At 41.8% G+C, this 19,015-nt stretch overlaps 1 protein-coding gene across 24 annotated transcripts in view; it reads left to right on the top strand.

Moving 5' to 3' along the window:
- PUM1 (pumilio RNA binding family member 1) overlaps positions 1 to 19,015 on the top strand; it is a 132,675-nt gene that overhangs the window by 62,621 nt on the left and 51,039 nt on the right. For 17 of the 24 annotated variants that reach the window (XM_027059844.2, XM_053210363.1, XM_027059851.2 and 14 more), the window contains 2 exons: positions 6,684 to 6,850; positions 8,869 to 9,139. The exons of the other annotated variants lie outside the window; for them this stretch is intronic. In XM_027059844.2, the coding sequence (XP_026915645.1) occupies positions 6,684 to 6,850; positions 8,869 to 9,139 (438 nt within the window). The remainder of the gene's footprint in view (positions 1 to 6,683; positions 6,851 to 8,868; positions 9,140 to 19,015) is intronic. 24 annotated transcript variants of the gene reach the window in all.

The following is a 19,015-nucleotide window of genomic DNA, read 5'->3' as shown; positions in this document are numbered from 1 at the left end:
AGTGGTTTTCCACTTTCAGTAAGTTTGTTTCTTGGTTACAGCTTGAATGAAGGTATTTAACTCTTTGTCTAACTTGCCTGAGCTTTCTGAAGTTCATCTTGATTGTACAGATGGACTCAGTTGAGTAGTTTTGGCTTCTGTACTTTCAGGCTGACGGTAAGAATCCCACAGCAGTATTTTATTCTTAGCACCCACTGTAAAATTTTGGTAGTATTCCACATATGAATCAAAAACCAGGGTAGCAGGTTTCAGGATAATAGGGAAACTCAGAATACCAGTTAAGTCAGAGATGAGTCTTTTCGTGTCCTTTATTTTATTTACCCCTGGAATAAGACGGCCTTCCTCCCCTGCGTCCCCCCAAAAGCATGGTTCAGAGTGGTTACAAAATCATACGTGACTACCATATTGTGAGGCTACTGTGTGAAATATCCCATCAAAGGACCTCGCTGTTGGCCTTTGAAATACCAGCCGATCTTCAAATAGATTGAAGCCTAGCTAGTCAGCAGAGTGGGTTATAATTTCTACATTTCTGGTTTATGGTGCCTAGGGAAATGAGAAGACTACTTAAACTTCAGTTGAGGTGAAGACCACCTCAACCTTGCAGAAGAAAGATCTTTAGGAAAAAATACCTTGGGCCGGCCTTTCTACTTGTGTGTAGAGACTGGCGGCTTTCTGACCAGGAGGACGTGTGCACGCTCATGGCAGTTCCTTTGGGTCACAAAACTTATAACTGGCTTTTCTAGTCTTCGCTGCATTTGTTTTAGGTAACCAGTGCTACTTAATTGATTTTGTTTAAAAATTGTGTGTAGTGTAAATGCAGTTAGAAGTCAGGGATTTGAATTTCAACTGAACCTTAATTTTCTCATCTGCAAAATGGAGTAATTAAAAACCCACAAAGTCTCATTTGTATGGATGTGTAATGTATATGAATATGCTTTGTAAACCTTACAGAATCTTGCTCACCAAGTCCACGGGCCAGTAGCATTCTCACGACCTGGGAACTAACCCCAGACCTACCCCAGACCTATTGAATCAAAACCTGCTTATTAATTGACAGGATCCTCAGGTGGTTTGCATGCACACTAAAGTTTGACAAATGCGTAATTTTCTTGGAGGATTAAATTACCAGGAGGCCATGGATCAAATCCAGAAAGGCAGACACAGAATCTGAAGCAGGCTCTGGGCTCTAAGCTGTCAGCACAGAGCCCGACGCGGGGCTCAAACCCATGAACAGTGAGATCATGACCTGAGCCGAAGTCGGATGCTTAACCGACTGAGCCACCCAGGCGCCCCTGGTGGAGCCCCTTTAGATTTGAACTTCTCTTGAACAGGAAATCTGCGTGCTCTACTATCAATGTCAAGCTTTTAAATACGGACTAGATAAAAAGTTAAAAAACCAACAACCACCTTTTAGAAAATGGTTTTGTTGTGTTTTCATCTCTGTAATAACAACAAATACCATTCTGCATGGTCAAGATATATGTTTTTTCCCCCCTCCTGGATCTGGTGGCTACTACGCAGAGAACACTCTTCTTACCTTTTGGCACACCAGGAATTAGGTGATCACATGCGCAGTGTATATTCTGTGTTCCACTGTTTCTAAAGTGTACACCTCCCCACCTTATTCATTTTGAAATTGGAATGCAACTTGAAAATGATAGTATATCACAGTTTAATTGCCCGTATTTCCTTGTTAGCACATAAAATGATGGTATGTTTTATAAATTGATTTGATGAAACGTAGTAGTTGGTGGTGGCTCGATTCTGCATACATATCTCAAGAAAATCCGTGGTACAAAGGGTCTAATGATTAGAGCCATAAGTTTTTTCCCCAGGGGATGGGGAGACATAAGATATCTAGGACTTTTGAAGCTTTGGGAGGTGGGGGTGGATGTGTCTGAAAAAGGCATTGGGAAAAAGATGTGAAAATGGAATAAAGTACTTTGAAGAATTTTTTTTTGAAAGAGTTGCACTTTTATGTATTGCCTTATTTAATCATTGAAACAACCATTTGAGGTAGATACTGTTGTCCCTGTGAGTTTATAGATGCAAAAAATGAGGCTTAGAAGGAAAGTGGTAGGGCCTGGATTCAAACTTTGTTCTAATTTCAGATATGCAGAATGCTCTTTTTTGGAAAGAAGGGCGGAACATTACTAATCTCATTGAATGTGACTTGCCCCATGGAGCGTTGTGGTATGATCACTGCAGTAAGAGAAGAAATTAAATTCTCATTTCTCTGACTCATTCAGAATTAATAGGTATTCTCCTGAAATATTCCTCCTGTTATGTGAGGCTTTTGACAGAGCTGAGCCATAAATGGATGGATTCTGATCTGCACGATATAAAGTTCTTCTTTTTGCCTGCTCTTCTGTCAATTGTTTATCTACGAGTGGACACAGTCTTCGCCTCTGTGTGGGCGGGGGATCTCTCAGAACCCTTCTTGGCCGCACTCTTGAGATTTTGATTGGGCTTGGCTACGTGCATTTTGAGCACTCATTGAATCCTATATTTGAATACTACAGGTTTAAGTTAACATTCATTTAAAGGAAGCCCACAATAAAAGGATGCTATTAATCCTTTGTTTTTTCGTTTATTTAGATAATAGACTTTTTCAGTACTATTATGTGACCAAAAAAGCCAAACAAAAACCCTGCCTTTATGATGCTTATGTTGGACTTAATTACAGTGGTTCTCATTTGTGAGTGCTTATTAGAGTTGCTGGAGGAGAAGCTTTTTATAATACTTGTGGGAGCTTCTCCAGACCAATTAAATCAGAATCTCTGGGTGAGAGCCCAGACACTTGTAAATTTTAAAAAGATTGTGATGTTCAACACTAGCCATACAGCCACTGCACTGTGAAAATGAGTGTCCCTGGGAGGGCTAGATTGGCTATATACTTATATTAGAGTTAAACCGCTTAATTGGGGCATTTAAGAGTTTTAATCTTGATATCATGAATAATGTTACTTGAGAAATACCATCCCAGTGAATAGCTTTTACTAATTATCATAGTACTGTAGTGTAAAATGATTTATACTTCACAGACCTTTTGCATATGCATCATTTTATAACTGCTCTGTTATAATAAAATTATCCCTGTTCTGTAGATGAGAAAATGAAGACTCGGTTTTCATGACCTGTCCAAAGTCCTGTGACCAGTTAAGTGTTAGCAGTCGAGATAGAATGTAGGTTTTGTGCAATCTGGATTAGTCCTTCCTTGCTTCCTTCCGTCCGTCCTTCCTTCTTTCCTTCCTCCCTCCCCCCCCCTCCCTCCCTCCCTCCCCCCCCTCCCTCCCTCCCTCCCTCCCTCCCTCCCTTCCTTCCTTCCTTCCTTCCTTCCTTCCTTCCTTCCTTCCTTCCTTCCTCTGCATTACTTCTTCCTTCTCTTCCCCTTCCCCATCCCCTTCCCCATCCTTTCCTGAGAGAGGGCCTTGCGAGCTGAGGAGAGGGGCAGAGAGAGAAAGAATCTTAAGTAGGCTCCACACTCAGCACAGAGCCCATTGTGGGGCTTGATCCCACGACCCTGGACCATGACCTGAGCCGAAATCAACCTACTGAGGACATTCAACCTACTGAGCCTTCCAGGTGCTCCTGGATTAGGTCTTTCTTAAAGACCATATAGCTATGAATGTACCCTTATCTTAAATATTAATTAAAAATCTCATAAAATGTACCATCCCATTTCTACCCCTGTTTTTCTCTCCCTAGAGTGTTTATATTCCTAAGAGAACATTTTTATGATCCTGAACCCTGTATTCTCTTTTAATACCAGACTTTTGACAAAAAGTCTTCCCACTTGTGCTCTTGGTATCATTCAGAAATCAGACTTGTGAGCCATTTTTATTTAGGGCTATTGTTGATTTACTGAACTTTTTCTCTTGAGTAAACTTTTTTTTTTTTAAGTTCATTTATATGTTTTGAGAGAGAACAGGAGCAGGGGAGGGGCAGAGGGAGAGGGAGAGAGAAAGAATCCCAAGCAGCCCCCTCGCTGTCAACGTGGAGCCTGATGTGGGGCTTGAACCCAAGATCATGACCTGAGCCGAAACCAAGAGTTGGACGCTTAACTGACTGAGCCACCCAGGTGTTCCTTGAGTAAACTTTTTACTGAAATGTGACCCAAGTGCTAAAAAGCATAAGTCATATATGTTCATCTTTATGTGTTTCTATAAAACGAATACACCCAGTGACCATCCAGATCAAGGAATAGAAGCCTCTCTTGGGCCCCCCACCTTCAAATTGAAGGAACCTACTATTCTGAGGAATTAATAGCCTAATCAGAGCAGAAAACCAGGTATCTATAATTTATATGAATAGACTGTACAATATTGTTGAGAAATGGCCCATTCTAGGGATTCCTTTGAAAATCTAGCCCTTGGCAATATAATTGAGTAAGTTTAGTATCAGTGACTGTTTTCAGGCCCTGGCAGTTGGCTTAGAGATAGGCCCAACAGCTTCTCAGCAGGCCCTTCTGAAGTGTCACCGAGGAAAGAAAATGCAGAGTTGATTTGGTGAGGGCGAATCTCTCGTCACCAGGTTTCTTGCTTGTTGGTGAAACTTGCCACTACTTCTTTATCCCATTTTCTTCCTATTTGGCCACCAGACCTTTGAGCTGCTTGTGAGACATTGGAGCCGAACTGTTCCTTCTGAGCCAGGAACTTGATTTGTAGATTTCTGGAAGATTACTTAGTTGTGTTAGTGGGATCATCCTTCTAATACTCTTGTTATTGGACATTAATGGTGTCACATACAGGTAGAGTTTGTTATCCAGACCGTGTCACTGTCTCCTGGACTCTTATGATAAAGACAGTGGGAAGGTCCTTCTTACGGTAGTAGTAGTTCAGTTTTGCAGGACTTTTTGGTCATTTCAGGTTCCTTCGTCATACTTTTTTTAACTTCTGCCAGGCACTGTATTCAGTACTGGGGATAGGAAAATGAATACATGGTTTCTGGCGGTTTGACCTTTGCAGTAGGAGGGAGGTATTGTTTCTGGACATTTTGGAAGATGTGTCTTTAGAATCCTATCGTATTCCCATCCCTGCTTTGGGATCTCCCTGTGGCACTTAATTGGCTGTTGTTCGTTCACTCCTTTTGAACCTGTAACAGTCTTGCACTTCGAAGATTCTCCTGTGAAAGTCCCATCTCGGTGGCTGCCAAAACTGTAGTTTACCGTCTTGATGCCACATGAGTATGAAGTTGTATATCCTTTCTATGTTCCTTCTTGTGTTCCTTGGTTCATATTAGCCGTGAACTGTTTTTCTGTGTCTTGAACTGAGAATGAATTTGAAAGTAAAATGGGCTCTGACTGGCAGGTGAAAGCTCTAAGAATGTCGGGATTCGTGCGTTATCCTCTCTGGGCCAGAGTTCTCCAGGAACTCGCCTGAGAGCGTGTGTGTATTTTGCATTCGTGGGTCTTGCCTGTTCACAACGGAGCGTCTGCTGCTCCGGCCTCCATTATTGACACACCCCCACCCCCAAAATGTGGTTGTGATGACTGGAAATGCTGTAAAGCAGCTCCTCTTTTTCTCATTGGCTCTTGCCTTTTGCCAGGAGCTTTAATTTGGGCCAGGTGTATTTGTTTCTTCCTTTGACTAGAAGTCGGTGGTGAGGACAACAAGCAAGGTTGCCTCTCCAGTTTTATAAAAGTAAAGGTTACTTACCGTTCGGTAAGATTCTGCAAAGCTCTGTGAACCATGTCAAGTCACTCTACCAAATCTTCATTTCCTTTTGGAAATCAAGGCGCATTTGCTTTCTATGTCCTGGTCTTAATGTAGGATTGTTGATAAGAGGAGACAGACTTAATTCCCTTAGAAGAAGGGGGCATCGGTGTGCGTGGCACCAAGACAGTTCTTTTAGGTCCAGTCTTTCAGTCTTTGTAGCTTGAAACACTTCAGAGGTCAAGTGTGCTGCACCAGCGATCCAGCTGAAGGTGCTCCCTCATAGTCTCATAATCTGCTATGGGACAGGCAGAGGGTGAGACGACAGATGAGCACTTCTCAGAGTACTTTCTTTTGGTGAAAGACTTTCACACTTAGATTGAACATGTTTTGAAGGATTAAAACAAAAAAATGAAGTGAAGGATGATTGGTGAATTATCGATGCAGTAAGCCCTGAGAACTATTGTGGAGTGGAGGGGGTAGTGGTGCACATTGATTGGCAGGGCACATGTCTCGAGTTAAAGGGTAAGGTGATTGAATTGGACTGATGTCAGACCACACTTAGCACAGTATTCAGAAGCGAGGGAGTTTACACAGGCAATGGCATAGCAGGAAATTCTTTTCGTAGGCTCAACACCTTCTAACTAGACTGTGAGCTGCCACACCTGGGGCTTGTTAGGAGTCATCCTGTTATATGGAATTAGAATTGGAAGTCGAGAAGTGGGACCAAGAGATGTAAAATTGTGGCTGGGCTTTGGGTAGAAAAGAGAAAACGGGATGGTGGGGCACTGGGCATGGTAAGACCGTTCTAAACTCTGTAACATAATTGTATGTCTGTCTCCCCCATTTGGCAAGACTTTCTGCAGTGTTCCTGCCTCTATGTTGTCTGTTAATTAGATTGTACTGTCTTGAAAGGGCCCGGACACTATCCTGTTGTAATTAGCATCTAGTGTAGTCTGGTGTCCACAGTGGTTGCCCGCTATTATTAGTTGATGATGATTAGTGAAGCTGAAGCTATTTTTTAAACAGGGCCCAAGGGATGCAGACAGTGATGAAAACGACAAAGGTGAAAAGAAGAACAAGGGTACCTTTGATGGAGATAAGCTAGGAGATTTGAAGGAGGAGGGTGATGTGATGGACAAGACCAATGGTTTACCAGTGCAGAATGGGATTGACGCAGACGTCAAAGATTTTAGGTTTGTATGTTTTACACTTCTGATTTTTGAATGGGGGCTGTGGGCTTTTGTTTTGATTAGCTTTATTTTGATTTTAGTTTTCTTTTTCCTTCCTTAACTGTCCTTTTTGAGAATTGGGTCTAGTGTAGGCCATACCACAAAGATTCTAAATTTACTGGTAAAGTGGAAATTTTAAGAGCTGTCAATGCCTGGTGCTTTGCCAGAACAGATGTTTTGCATTCGCATAGGACTCTATTATTTGCAGAATGATTCTATACTTATCATTGCAGTGGTTCACAAATAACAAAATCACCTGGGCGGGGCGGGTGGCGGGTTCCTTGGGACTTTCCCCAAGTTTCTCCCAAATCACTATCTTGGGAGTAACCGTGGTCACTAATGGAAGTGTGTCCTAGCTCTCTGGCTTGTTAGTGTGGAAGGAAGCAGTTGAGAACTTAGGCATTAGATCATTTGGGACTCATAAGCTCCCTTTGAGGTAGGTGGGTCAGTATCATCTCCCTCATTTTGAAGACCCAGAGATGTAGCTTATATGACTTGTTCTTAATTGTATCCCTTCCATGGATGCCTCTCATTCCATCTGTGGTCATGACTGATTTGTAGGTTTTGCCCTGTAGTTTAATGTACACGCTATTCAGATAATATTGTGTATCTGTCTTGTACATTTGGCAGTATTCTTCACTTACATAGGTAACCTTTAGTGGTGGTGTATCATTTTCAAAATCCTTAGTGATTGATGTACAGGTAGAGAATTTAATTTTGAATAATTTTAATGTTAGTCTAAAGCTAATGTATGTGTGTCTAAATACACACACATCTATCTCTGATCGTAATTTATACCACAGCCAGAATTAAAATTCATTTTGCACCATCGTTTGTAGAACACAATTCAGTTGTTTAGTATTCCTAATCTAATTTTTTAATCTTGCGAGTGTAAAGAATTATAGTCTTTGGAGGAAATTTGAGGCACAGAGTAATAACCACTTACCTAAGGTCTTTCGGGTGAAGTGGATAGCCTTTCTCTCCTGATTCTCAGGCAGCCTGTAGCAAGGTTTGGTATAGTTGACTTCTGGCCGGGTGGTGGTAGGGCATGTGCGTGAGAGGGAATACACAGTAGCTTTAATTCGTACCAGCTATAGGGTTTCTTTTAGGGATGAAGGGCACAGAATGTACTCACTGGCTATGCTCCCCTTACTAGAATGTAATATTGTTTTATATTAGTCTGATTCAGAATAACACAGTCCTCAATCCTCTTCTATAGGGAGATCATGTATCCTGGGCCACCCAAGACACTACTCGTTTATACCACGTCTGGAATATTTACTAATAGTGCCCTTTTCTTGCTCTTAGGAGTATCCTGGTTTGGATGATAAATTATACCCTCATATTACTTATAATTCTTAGAATTGTCTCCTCAGCAGGGGCATATCCTAGATAATGAATTTATCGTGTACTGTTTTGTAATGGTTTGCTTCTTCTGGTTGCTTAGAAGGGGAAAATGGGAGACAGTCTTAGCACTGATGAGTAGTACCCAGATAATGCTTAAAATTTTTTTTCACCTATAAAAAAGTTTTTTTTAATAGAATCGTTCTCATTTATGGAATTTCCCCCTAGAAGCTACTTTTTCCGTTGGGTCTCTGTTTAAAGAGTAGGTGTTGTTTTGGGGGGGCATGGTTTACTGCCCACATTTTGCATCTTGTTTTCATGGATGCCACAGGTAGCGTTTTTTTCCAGTTCATTCATTATTCCTCAAATCTGGGCCCTTTGGTTAAAGGGATTGTAAATTCTTAGTGGTTAATGTGGATTTACGGGGTGGGTTGTGGTGGGAAGAGACAAGGAATAGAAGGGTCGTTTTATGGGATATGACACGTAAATACCGTAAAGTGTCTCTGGTTGTTTTGTAGAAATAGTGTTAAGTGCTATTGACAGTAAACTGCTCAAGGACCTTGTCCTTAAACTTGGGTTGCTGTAGTGTCCCTCCCCGCTCAAAATAAGGTTTAATGCCCTTTACTTTCTCTGTTTAGCCGTACCCCTGGTAATTGCCAGAACTCTGCTAATGAAGTGGATCTTCTGGGTCCAAACCAGAATGGTTCTGAGGGCTTAGCCCAGCTGACCAGCACCAATGGTGCCAAGCCTGTGGAGGATTTCTCCAACATGGAGTCCCAGAGTGTCCCTTTGGACCCCATGGAACATGTGGGCATGGAGCCTCTGCAGTTTGATTATTCAGGCACGCAGGTACCTGTGGACTCAGCAGCAGCAACTGTGGGACTTTTTGACTACAATTCTCAACAACAGGTACTGTGTGTGTCTCTGTCACTCTCTCTACTCCCCTCCAGCCAGCGCGTGATTCACGTGACTTAAGAATGGGGCGGGGGGGGGGGGGGTGGGAGGAGGGTGGCATTATTTCAGGCTACCGATAGGCAGCACTCCTTACCCCGACGGTGACGTGGGCGCACAAAAGCCTCTGTATCTTCCCCGCAAGAAGCCGATTCCCATGCTGAGATTATTGGCGAGAGATCACTCTGCTCCACATGTCCTTCCTTTGGCTCCTCTGTCCCACCAAGGCCCGGCGAGTGGGTGAGGTAGTGGCGCCTCTCGTGACACAACCCTCTCGGATGCTGAAACTAGTCTCTCTGAAGATTAATGTAACTGTGATGCCGTTGGTTTGTTTTGTTTTTAAAATAGTAAACTCTGTTACCTGCTGCTGGCAGGAGTCCAGTGCCAGGTCATCTTATTAGTCATGTCTTTTAATTAAGTGAGCAACTATAGATGACAGACATACCTGCTGCCGTTCACCAGAGTTTAAAATAGGATTGGGGGAAAACACAAATCACTCAATGTAAAATCTACAGTGAAATGACTTGGCTCTTTCTTTTCTTCATAATTCCTTAGAAAATACTGTATGTGTGCCTTGTGGGTTTGAACACACGGTGTGACTAACTCTGGGGTTTACTGATCCTTCTGTTCAATTCAAAAACAAAAAGCCACTAACTGTCTAAATTATAAAAGGGGGTGCGTGGCTTCCCCATCTTGTCAGGTACCACAAGTTCTCTCTTGTGGCTGGAAGCACTTTGACGGGCCATGAATTTCTGATATTCATTAGTTTTGGACTGGAGCATAAATACAAACCTCTAGGCTTGAAAGGTTAAATTTTTGTTTCGAAGTTTAGAAATTCTACATCTGTAGGGGAAATTGGCTTATGTATGTGGTCTTTGGAGATCAGTGTATCATGCTGTCCCTTTGTTATTGTCACAAATAGTTGATTTTAAATGAATTTTGATTGATAGACAACTGGATAATAAAGTTAACCATATGAAGTTTACAAAAGGAAATCCCTTTAAGGGATGATGTGATACATGCGCTCTGCTCGTATCAGATGGAACTATTGGGTTTAATTAACACACTCTTTTTTCCGGAGAGAGTGAGCTGTTAAGTGTCCACCACTCTCCCTGTGGTTCCCAATAAATACGCCACCTCTTCGTAAGAATGACTTTTTGTGCTTTTCCTCTTCTTTCACTCTTTGACCCTTTCACAGTGGCTCCTCAAAACAGCCGTTTTGAGTGAAGCCAGAAATTGCTAAATTCAGGTGCTGAAGGTAAATTAGACGTAAAATCTGTGCCACATCAGCAAATGTAGGGGGACACTGCTACCACATAGACCTCACCTGGCTCAGCTTAGGAGAGGAGTGTGGTAGTTCCGTGTCTAAATTGAGGTTTGTGAGTGTAAGCTGCTTCTAATCAGAGTTCTTTAACTTGTTATGTTCAGAAGTTTTATCTGAATCTTCCTTTTACTCTTGTCTTCTTTGGTCTGAACTTCCCCAGCAACCGTTACAACTCTGGCCAGTTTTGGTGCTTAGCTTCCCATTCCCCATCTAATTCAGTCTGACCCTCTGCTTGTGAAGGAAAATCTGATGCTCTTTGATTTAATTGTTTTTTGCGTCATAATCAGAGTTGGGATTCTCTTTCAATGTATTGATCTCTGGTTTCGAACTAATTTGACCGACGTTTTAAGAGGCTGGATAATTATTAGAACTTGAATAGATGATGTCCGTTTGCAAACTTCTAAGCAGTTAACATGATTCCATTAAAGATAGCACCCACTCAGATTTATGAAACCTGGGATGCCTTTACACTTCCCATTTCAGTAATTTTGAAAGTGAACGTTACTGTTTTGAAAAGGAAACTGTTGTTGGCTTTTGGCTTCCCGTGCACGTCTTGGTTGAGGCAACATAGAGGCATTGTTCCATAGGTGAACCACCATCATGTGATGTGGTCATGGTTGTTTTATCCCACGGGCCCACAGTTCCTACTTTTCTGCATAGATTCTTTTACACAGCCTTGTAGCGGGCGCCCTAATAGCATGCCCTGGAACTGTTGGGCCAGGACTCCTCTATTTTCAAGACCCTTACCCTCCTCCAAATGTCTCCTGCATAGAGGCAGGAGGAGCTGTTAAGAAGATAGGATCTCTTTTCTGCTGGAAATTGGTGTTTGATCTTCTGTTTTATCCCTCCAATATTTCTTTTTTTAATTTTTTAACATTTATTTATTTTTGAGAGACAGAGTGAGCAGGGGAGGGGCAGAGAGAGAGAGAGAGACACTGAATCTGAAGCAGGCTCCAGGCTCCGAGCTGTCAGCACAGAGCCCGATGTGGGGCTCGAACCCACGAACCGTGAGATCATGACCTGAGCTGAAGTCAGATGCTTAACCGACTGAGCCACCCAGGCGCCCCGAATATTTCTTACTCTTACTTTCCATTACATTTCATTCCTGTTTCCTTTTCTGCTAATTTATTTTTATTTATTCTTAAAAATTGTTAATGTTTATTTATTTTTGTTAGAGAACAAGCAGAGGAGGGGCGGGGCGGGGGGGGAGACACAGAATCTGAAGGTGGCTCTGAGCTGTGAGTGCAAAGCCCACTGTGGGGCTTGAACCCACAAACTGTAAGATCATGACCTGAACCAAAGTTGGAGGCTCAACTGATTGAGCCTCCCAGGCGCCCCTCCACTAATTTAAATTGTTGTCATTTTTGAAGGTCCAGTGCTGCTAATTTTCTTGGTTTCCAGATCAGTAAGTTGTATTGTCTGTCTCCTTTGAACTCCGTGGTGCTCTGTGCTTCTCTGAAGAAAAAGAATCACGATGTTCTGCCTTATGTTATGATTTCTTGTTTCATACTCCTTGCTAGGTTGTAAACTCCTTGAAGATAAGCCCTGGGTCTTGTTCTTCTGTGTCTTCTGATTGGCTTTAGCAGACCAGGTTTTCAGGAAACTTCTCTTATATCCCGATTATAGTGTCTCAGAATATCCCCCATATTAAATATACTTCCCCAAACTAAAATCTGGAACTAGCCTTCTCAGAGATCTGGAGGCCCCTCTTTGAGGCCCTGCTTGTATTCTAATAAGCGAGTCCTTTAGATCTAGCCCACTAAGCTTGTGCCTCATGTACGTAACTAGACCTGTATCATACCTAGGAAATTACCTCCTTTTTAGGGTCACAGGCCTCTGTTGCCATCTGATCAGAAAACGTACGTAATTCTTCTGCAGTCTAGTTTTGTGGATAACTTCAGGGAGATCGCAGATTTGTGGACTGTGGATTATGACTTTCTTTTCTCGTTTTTTTGTTCTCGCTTGTAGTGGAGCGTATCTTTCATGAATGAGATGGGCTCCCCCCACCCACAGCTCTCCATTTAGTTGTTGTGACTCATTTGGTCGTTTAAATAGTGCAGGGAAGTACTCGATGACAAGTGTAGGTCATGCCCATGTCCTAGAAGCTTAGACAAGGGAGAGCATACTCTATTCTGGGGAAGGAAGGACTTATGGAAGAGGTAGATCTTGAGCTGTACCTTGCAAGACTTGTTTATATCAGGAGAAGAATGAAAATTCCATGGGAGGAAACAGTAAAACATAAAGGCTTAATACTAGAAATTAACAGGTACATGTTTAGTAGATAATGTAGTCATCCAAGGAGGTGGGTGAAGTTGAAAAAAAGTGACTTGTGAGATTGCATAGTGTTGTGTCCTCTTACCTGCTTTGCTGTGCTGCCTTATTGACAACGACAAGACATTTCTAAGAAGGAATGACTTAATTATCACGGTTTAGTTTTTTGTGTTGAGTGTTGGTTCAGTAGCAGTTTTAGACTTTCTTTTACCCGTATTAACCTTAATTATTGACGATTGTGTCCTTCTAGGAAGCTGGGTTCTGCTTGTAGTGAACAGAGCTGGTGCTCATCGTAAGACCATGATACGTGGAACCATGTGGGGCAGTTGAGGAACTATACATGCTGAATTGGTTGGTCAGGAATGCTGTCAGACCAGGGGAGGGCTCCATGGAGATCAAGGTTGTGTACCCCTAACTTGAAAGGTGCAGTGTGTATTGCCGTAATTAAAAGAGCAGAGGTATGGAGATGAGATGGGTGTGGTGTGGTCATAGGCTGCCAACAGGAGAAGGTATACTTACGGGGAACAGCAGATGGGTGGTTCGTTTGGCGAGTCCAGGTCTCGGAGGCCTTGAGAACCAGGCCTGAGTCCCAGACAGTATTGATGATTGTGAGGTTTGAACCAGAGATCTGCTGTAATACATGTTTTTCCACACATTCTGCTCTTTTATGTTGGCTTTCTTAAATGGGGATCACAGGCTGTCTTTAGTTTTGAGTTCCTTTATTTGTGATTTTGTGATGGGATCTGGCTTGGAAATTGACAAAATAAACAATTCCTTCTTGTGTCCTATTTTCTTTTATTCCCGACTTGGATTTGGTGTGTAAATTGGTTTCATAAAACTGTTAGTATCAGCTTCTATGGAGATACATAGTAGAGAACAGCCTGAAGATATAGGAAAGGTAATTTTCGTTCAGTTCATTACACACTTAATGGTACTCAGGGGTACTTTGGGTTTTGGATAGTTAAGTTACTTGTCTAGTCATTGTAAATCATAAACTTAACCTGAGGTTTATTCAGAGCAAGTATTCCTTTTTTTGTGCCATGAACCCCTTAGCGGTTAGATGAGATCTGTGGGCTGAATTGTGTGAGTGATATGTAGTATAGATAGGTTTACAAAGGAACCAGTGATACAGAAATAGTTACAGAAATATTTAACAAATTCAAGATGTATCTGCTTTATCATACGATGCATGCGGCAGAAATATGTACTAGTTTTCATGATGAGCGTGAACGCAGCTGTGAGATATCTAGTGGTCGTAAAGGAGCATGAAACGTATTTGACTTCTGTTGATGATGAAGTCACACAAGTGTATTGCTCATGTTAATATGGTTTGTTGCCTGTGGTCATAATTGAAGGACATGGTAAATTTCATGAACATGAGGATAATTTTACCTATCCCAAGTACAGAGATCTGGGATTTAAGTACCCCTAATGTAGGGTGGTTTGAAATGTTCATTGATATCTCTGGAATATTCTCCCTTTTTCCCCTCACTTTTCCCTCATTGTCTTCTCTTTAATCCTATGTGAACAATCAACATTATAACCAGTGACCAGTTAATTATAATGTGTTCGTACCATTTTGTGTTATGATACTTGAGCGAACTTGTTTATTTTAATGAAGAGCCATACAAGTATTTATATTTCCCTAAGTATATTTTAGAAACTTACTGCTAGGTTTCATTATATTTTAATGCTGTGTAGCAGAAACCAAAGCCAGGATCACATCATTATAGATCAACCAGATTAATTGCTGATGTTCTTTATTTAGAATTCACTTAATCTAAAAATAGCCTAATGCAGTATGTTTTACAGAATTGTATACTAATGTGCTAAAACCCTTAACCTGTTAAGCATGAATTTTACTTTAAAAGTGTTTAATTTCTGTCCAAATGTGTATTTAAATTTCTAGTGAGTTGACATACAGTGCAATATTGGGTTCAGGAGTAAAATTTAGTGAGTCATCACTTCCTTAGAACACCCAGTGCTCCATACGTCGCCCTCCTTAATACTCATCACCCATTTAGCCCACCCCCCCACCCCCTTCCCTCCAGCAACCTCCAGTTTGTTTTCTATCATGAAGAGTCTCTTGTGGTTTGCTTCCTGGTAAGCATGAATTTCAGCAAAGAAACCATACTCTGAAAATCATAATTGAAGTACAGATTTGTTCCTTCACGGCCCTAGGCGCAAGGGGGAGGAAGCTGGCACGCATTGCTTTTAAAAGTGCCATAGTGATTAGATGTCATCTTCTGAAGCCAAGTTTGTGCATAGTTTTCATACAGGTCTTTAATATTCTCAGCTTTCCTTTCAGTTCACAAGTGAGGAAGACTGTTTTTCGTTGTTGTGTGTAGTCCCTGGTAAACACTGCCTTTCGCTGGCAGGCTGACCAGTTGAAGCTTGCCTTTATTCTTTGCTGAAATTTTATATGAGTTTTCTCGAAAGATACTTACTGACTTGGTGGAAGGACGTTTTGTTTTTTCCACCTTGTTTAGAGATTATTTTGGACTCCGATTTTTCATCTGCTAAGGAAATGTGAAGAAGGTTTTCTTAAAAAATTCAGCAGCATATGTAGTTGTTTAACCAGAAGTCATTGTCGATCATCGTTGTTGTTCAGATAACCTGGTTGAAAATGGGCTCTGATCTGCAAGCTTCGGACGGTAGCAGACTTCCACATGTTTTATGTACTACAGCCTGGCTCCCGTGATAAACGTCTTTTCTTAAAAGAGAAATAGTCCCACCGTTGATGTAACAGCTTCAGTGTTTGGAATCTCCTTTCTCTGTGAACGCTTACAACCGCCCCATGGGGTAGAGCAAGCATTAGGTTTTTACAGGGAAGAAAATTAAGACCTCACGAGGCTGAGTTGCTGAAGGTCATGAGACCACAAGCCATGCGAACATCTCTGTCCTGGTGTGTAGCTCTGGGCTGTGTTGTTCCTGGATCCAGTACTGGAAACACAAAGCCTTTTGACCTGTGGGCTTGCCTCACCTTCCCATTCTGTGCATTCGTGGTTTTCTCTGCATGGAGTCTATGCTAACGTATTCTTCGACAACAAGGCAAAAAAGGTTTTTCTTCCATCCCCGTCACCTTTGTGAGCTGTTGACAGCAGTTGGTGCTCATGAGCTCAGTGGGATTTTGACTTTTGCATTCACTCTGAAGAGTCTTGACCTCTGCTTTCCTCGTCCTGGGCTGCCCTGTCGGGAGGAGGAGCTGTACGAGGTGCCTCACAGAAGGGGTGTCTGTGTGGGGGTGCTCTTGCCATTCGTCAGAGAGAACATACATCAAGGACTGTTCCAAGTGCATTACACGTGTTAATTTTAATACTTGCAGCAACCTTATGATTTCGATGTGTCTTCGTTGTCCCTGTTCGAGAGGAGAGTGAGTCAGAGAGAGGTTCTCTTGCCCTGTGTCGCGTAGTCTGTGTTGACGCCGAGCTATAAATCCAGGCTTTCTGGCCCCAGAGTCTCCGCTCTTATCCCCTGTCCACTGTGGCTTTGGCCTTAAACTGGCCAAAAGCCAGGGCTTTTTAGTTGCGAGGGGCAGAGGGATAATCTTGCAGACACCAACTCGATATTGAGGTATTACTCCTCCGCATTCTGAAAGCCTAGTAACAGTGTTTTCATGCCAACAAGTGTTATTGATAACAACATAATGACAGTAATAGCTATCTTTGATCACTTAACACTATGCTGGGTGTTTCTGACTGCCCCTTTCTGGAATAAAAACTCTGCAGGGTATCTTTTGTAAGGTCATGTAGTGACAGAGACGGGAGTCAAATCAGCTTGCTCGTGTGGTTCCCAAATTATGCCTTCAATATTTCTTACTAGGAACCTTGATGAGCTTGAAATACTTGATGTATTTTCCCTTGCATTTAGTCTCTTGAACAACTTAAGAATTCTACCCAAGTAAATTGTAATCGGTAGTGGCACATTTATCATTATACCAACCTTAAAACAAGCATTCTCTCCAAATCTCACAGTATTGTGTTTCTCAGTTACCATTGGCTTCCTTTCGAAAATGATGAAAATGTTAACAGAGCTCAGTGGTTTGCCCAGCAGATGGCATTTGTATGAGTTTTTCAGGATCCTTTGGAATCCATTACTTGCCAATTACCCAATTTTGTTTTGAATACCCTGTATTTCCAGTTACTATTGGGGCATTTACATAAAGAGAATGTGCCAGAATTGCTGTAATCTATGCTATAATAAAATCTGCTTGCTGTAGATGATAATTTCTGTTAATTGTTTACTGCAAAATGCACTCAAGAAAACAATTCCTTCTCTATTCACCATAATCACTGAGATATCAATCAACTCTCAAACACAGGGTATGTGGGAGCTCTTGTAGGGTCTGGATGTTTTTAGTTACAAGTGGTAGTTTCTCCTCCTCAAAGTATGGCTGCATGGTGGTGAGAATCACAAATTAATGTCATGCAGAATGGTTGGTATTTACACATGCTGGATATTTATGGATACGGTACATGAGCATTGAATGAGTTACATGTCATGTTAAAAACATGAAGCGAGGAGAAGTCAGATGGAATGTCAGGGAGTACTGTTTTTGGTTAATAAGAGAACTTCAAGAGTTCTGTTCTGAGCACACTGTCTTTATCTCCCTAGCTCCCCATGTTACGGTGCCTCGCTAATAACGGGTGCTCAAAAAATGTTTCTTGAATGAATGATTTTGTTTGCAGCAGGGCAGAGAAGTGTAGACAGAAGAGACTAGCAGGAACAGTGCCTGAGATGTTAAATATTTCAAAAGGTTTGAGGCTAGGAAGATTCCAGAGACCCACTGAAGACACAGATCTTTAAGTGAAGCTATAAGGTATTTTTACAGCCTTGTAAAAAATTGAAAAACAACTTTGCACTATTTTGCTATTATGTTTTCTCCCTCCTGGCTTCCCCTCTGAGGTGAACTGCCTCCTGTTGGTAGGAATACTCTGGGGCACTATCCTTAGGTAGACAGTCATGTGAAAAACAACCTGGCAGAAATCACAAGATCCCAGTTACCAGATAGTACTGATTGGCTGCCTTCCTGGAGGGATCAGGTCTTTTGATAGGTTGGTCTATAAATTCCAGTATTTCTTTTGAAGACTTGATATTTAATCAGTGCCTGTTAAAGTCGTGCTTGTCTTTATACCAGCATCATAATGAAATTTCTTTTTTCTTTAACTTTTGAAAATAAAACAATTACTTTTGAAATCTGTACATAGTTACTTTTGATTTACTTTCATACTATAAACACAAAGGCTAATTTTACTCTGGTCTTTAGAAAGATGAATATTTTACAAAGAGAGGTAACAGGTGAAGTTGGTCAGTATGTTCAAAATATTCACCCCCCCTTTTTTGTTAAGTTTATTTATTTTGAGAGAGAGAGAGCACCAGCCGAAGTCAGACCTTTAACCAACTGAGCCACCCAGAGGACCCCTTTTGTTTTCTTTTTATTTAAAATTGTCTACTCATAGAAGTCTCTTCACCACCTAAGATAACATTACAAGTCCAATTCTGACGATAATTAAGCTGAGTTGGTGGGATGACATTATCTTTTAATGTCTGAAACAGGTCTCTTTATGAGGAAATCTGTTATTCAAGATCCATGGTGTCAGTTCTACATCATCCAGTGATATCACCTGAGTTGTTGAAAACTCCTATAGAAAGAGCAGGTAGCTAGGGGGAAGTTCCTTTGTAGGGAGGTACTTTCAATAAGCACTCTGATTTCAGTGAATAAAGGTTTTCAGTGTGACTCCTTGGAAGGAGGCACATCGAGGCAATCCAGAATTCTTTCTTTGTACCAGTGCTATTCGTACTGAAATTTATGACCATTTTAGTCAGTGTTGTATCCTTAGTTCCTCGCACAGTGCCTGGCAGGTATTATTTGTCTCCTGAGGTTTGTGGAATGAATGAGTGAATGATTGGCCTTGTATTAAGGTAGAACTTTGGGATATTCTTGGTGTCAGGGTCTTTGTACTCCTTTCCTTTTCTTGGGAATGAAGAAGTGTGCTAGGTCTGGGACGCCTGGGTGGCTCGGTCGGTTAAGTGTCTGACTTTGGCTCAGGTCACGATCTCGCGGTCTGTGAGTTCGAGCCCCGCGCCGGGCTCTGTGCTGACAGCTCGGAGCTTGGAGCCTGCTTCGGATTCTGTGTCTACCTGTCTCTGTGCCCCTCCCCTGTTCATGCACACACACACGCTCTCTTTCTCTCTCTCTCTCTCAAAAATAAACAAACATAAAAAAAAAATTTAAGAAG

Source organism: Acinonyx jubatus, chromosome C1, assembly GCF_027475565.1.
Source record: "Acinonyx jubatus isolate Ajub_Pintada_27869175 chromosome C1, VMU_Ajub_asm_v1.0, whole genome shotgun sequence".
Classification (NCBI taxonomy): Eukaryota; Metazoa; Chordata; class Mammalia; order Carnivora; family Felidae; genus Acinonyx; species Acinonyx jubatus.
This window is presented reverse-complemented; position numbering and strand designations above follow the sequence as displayed.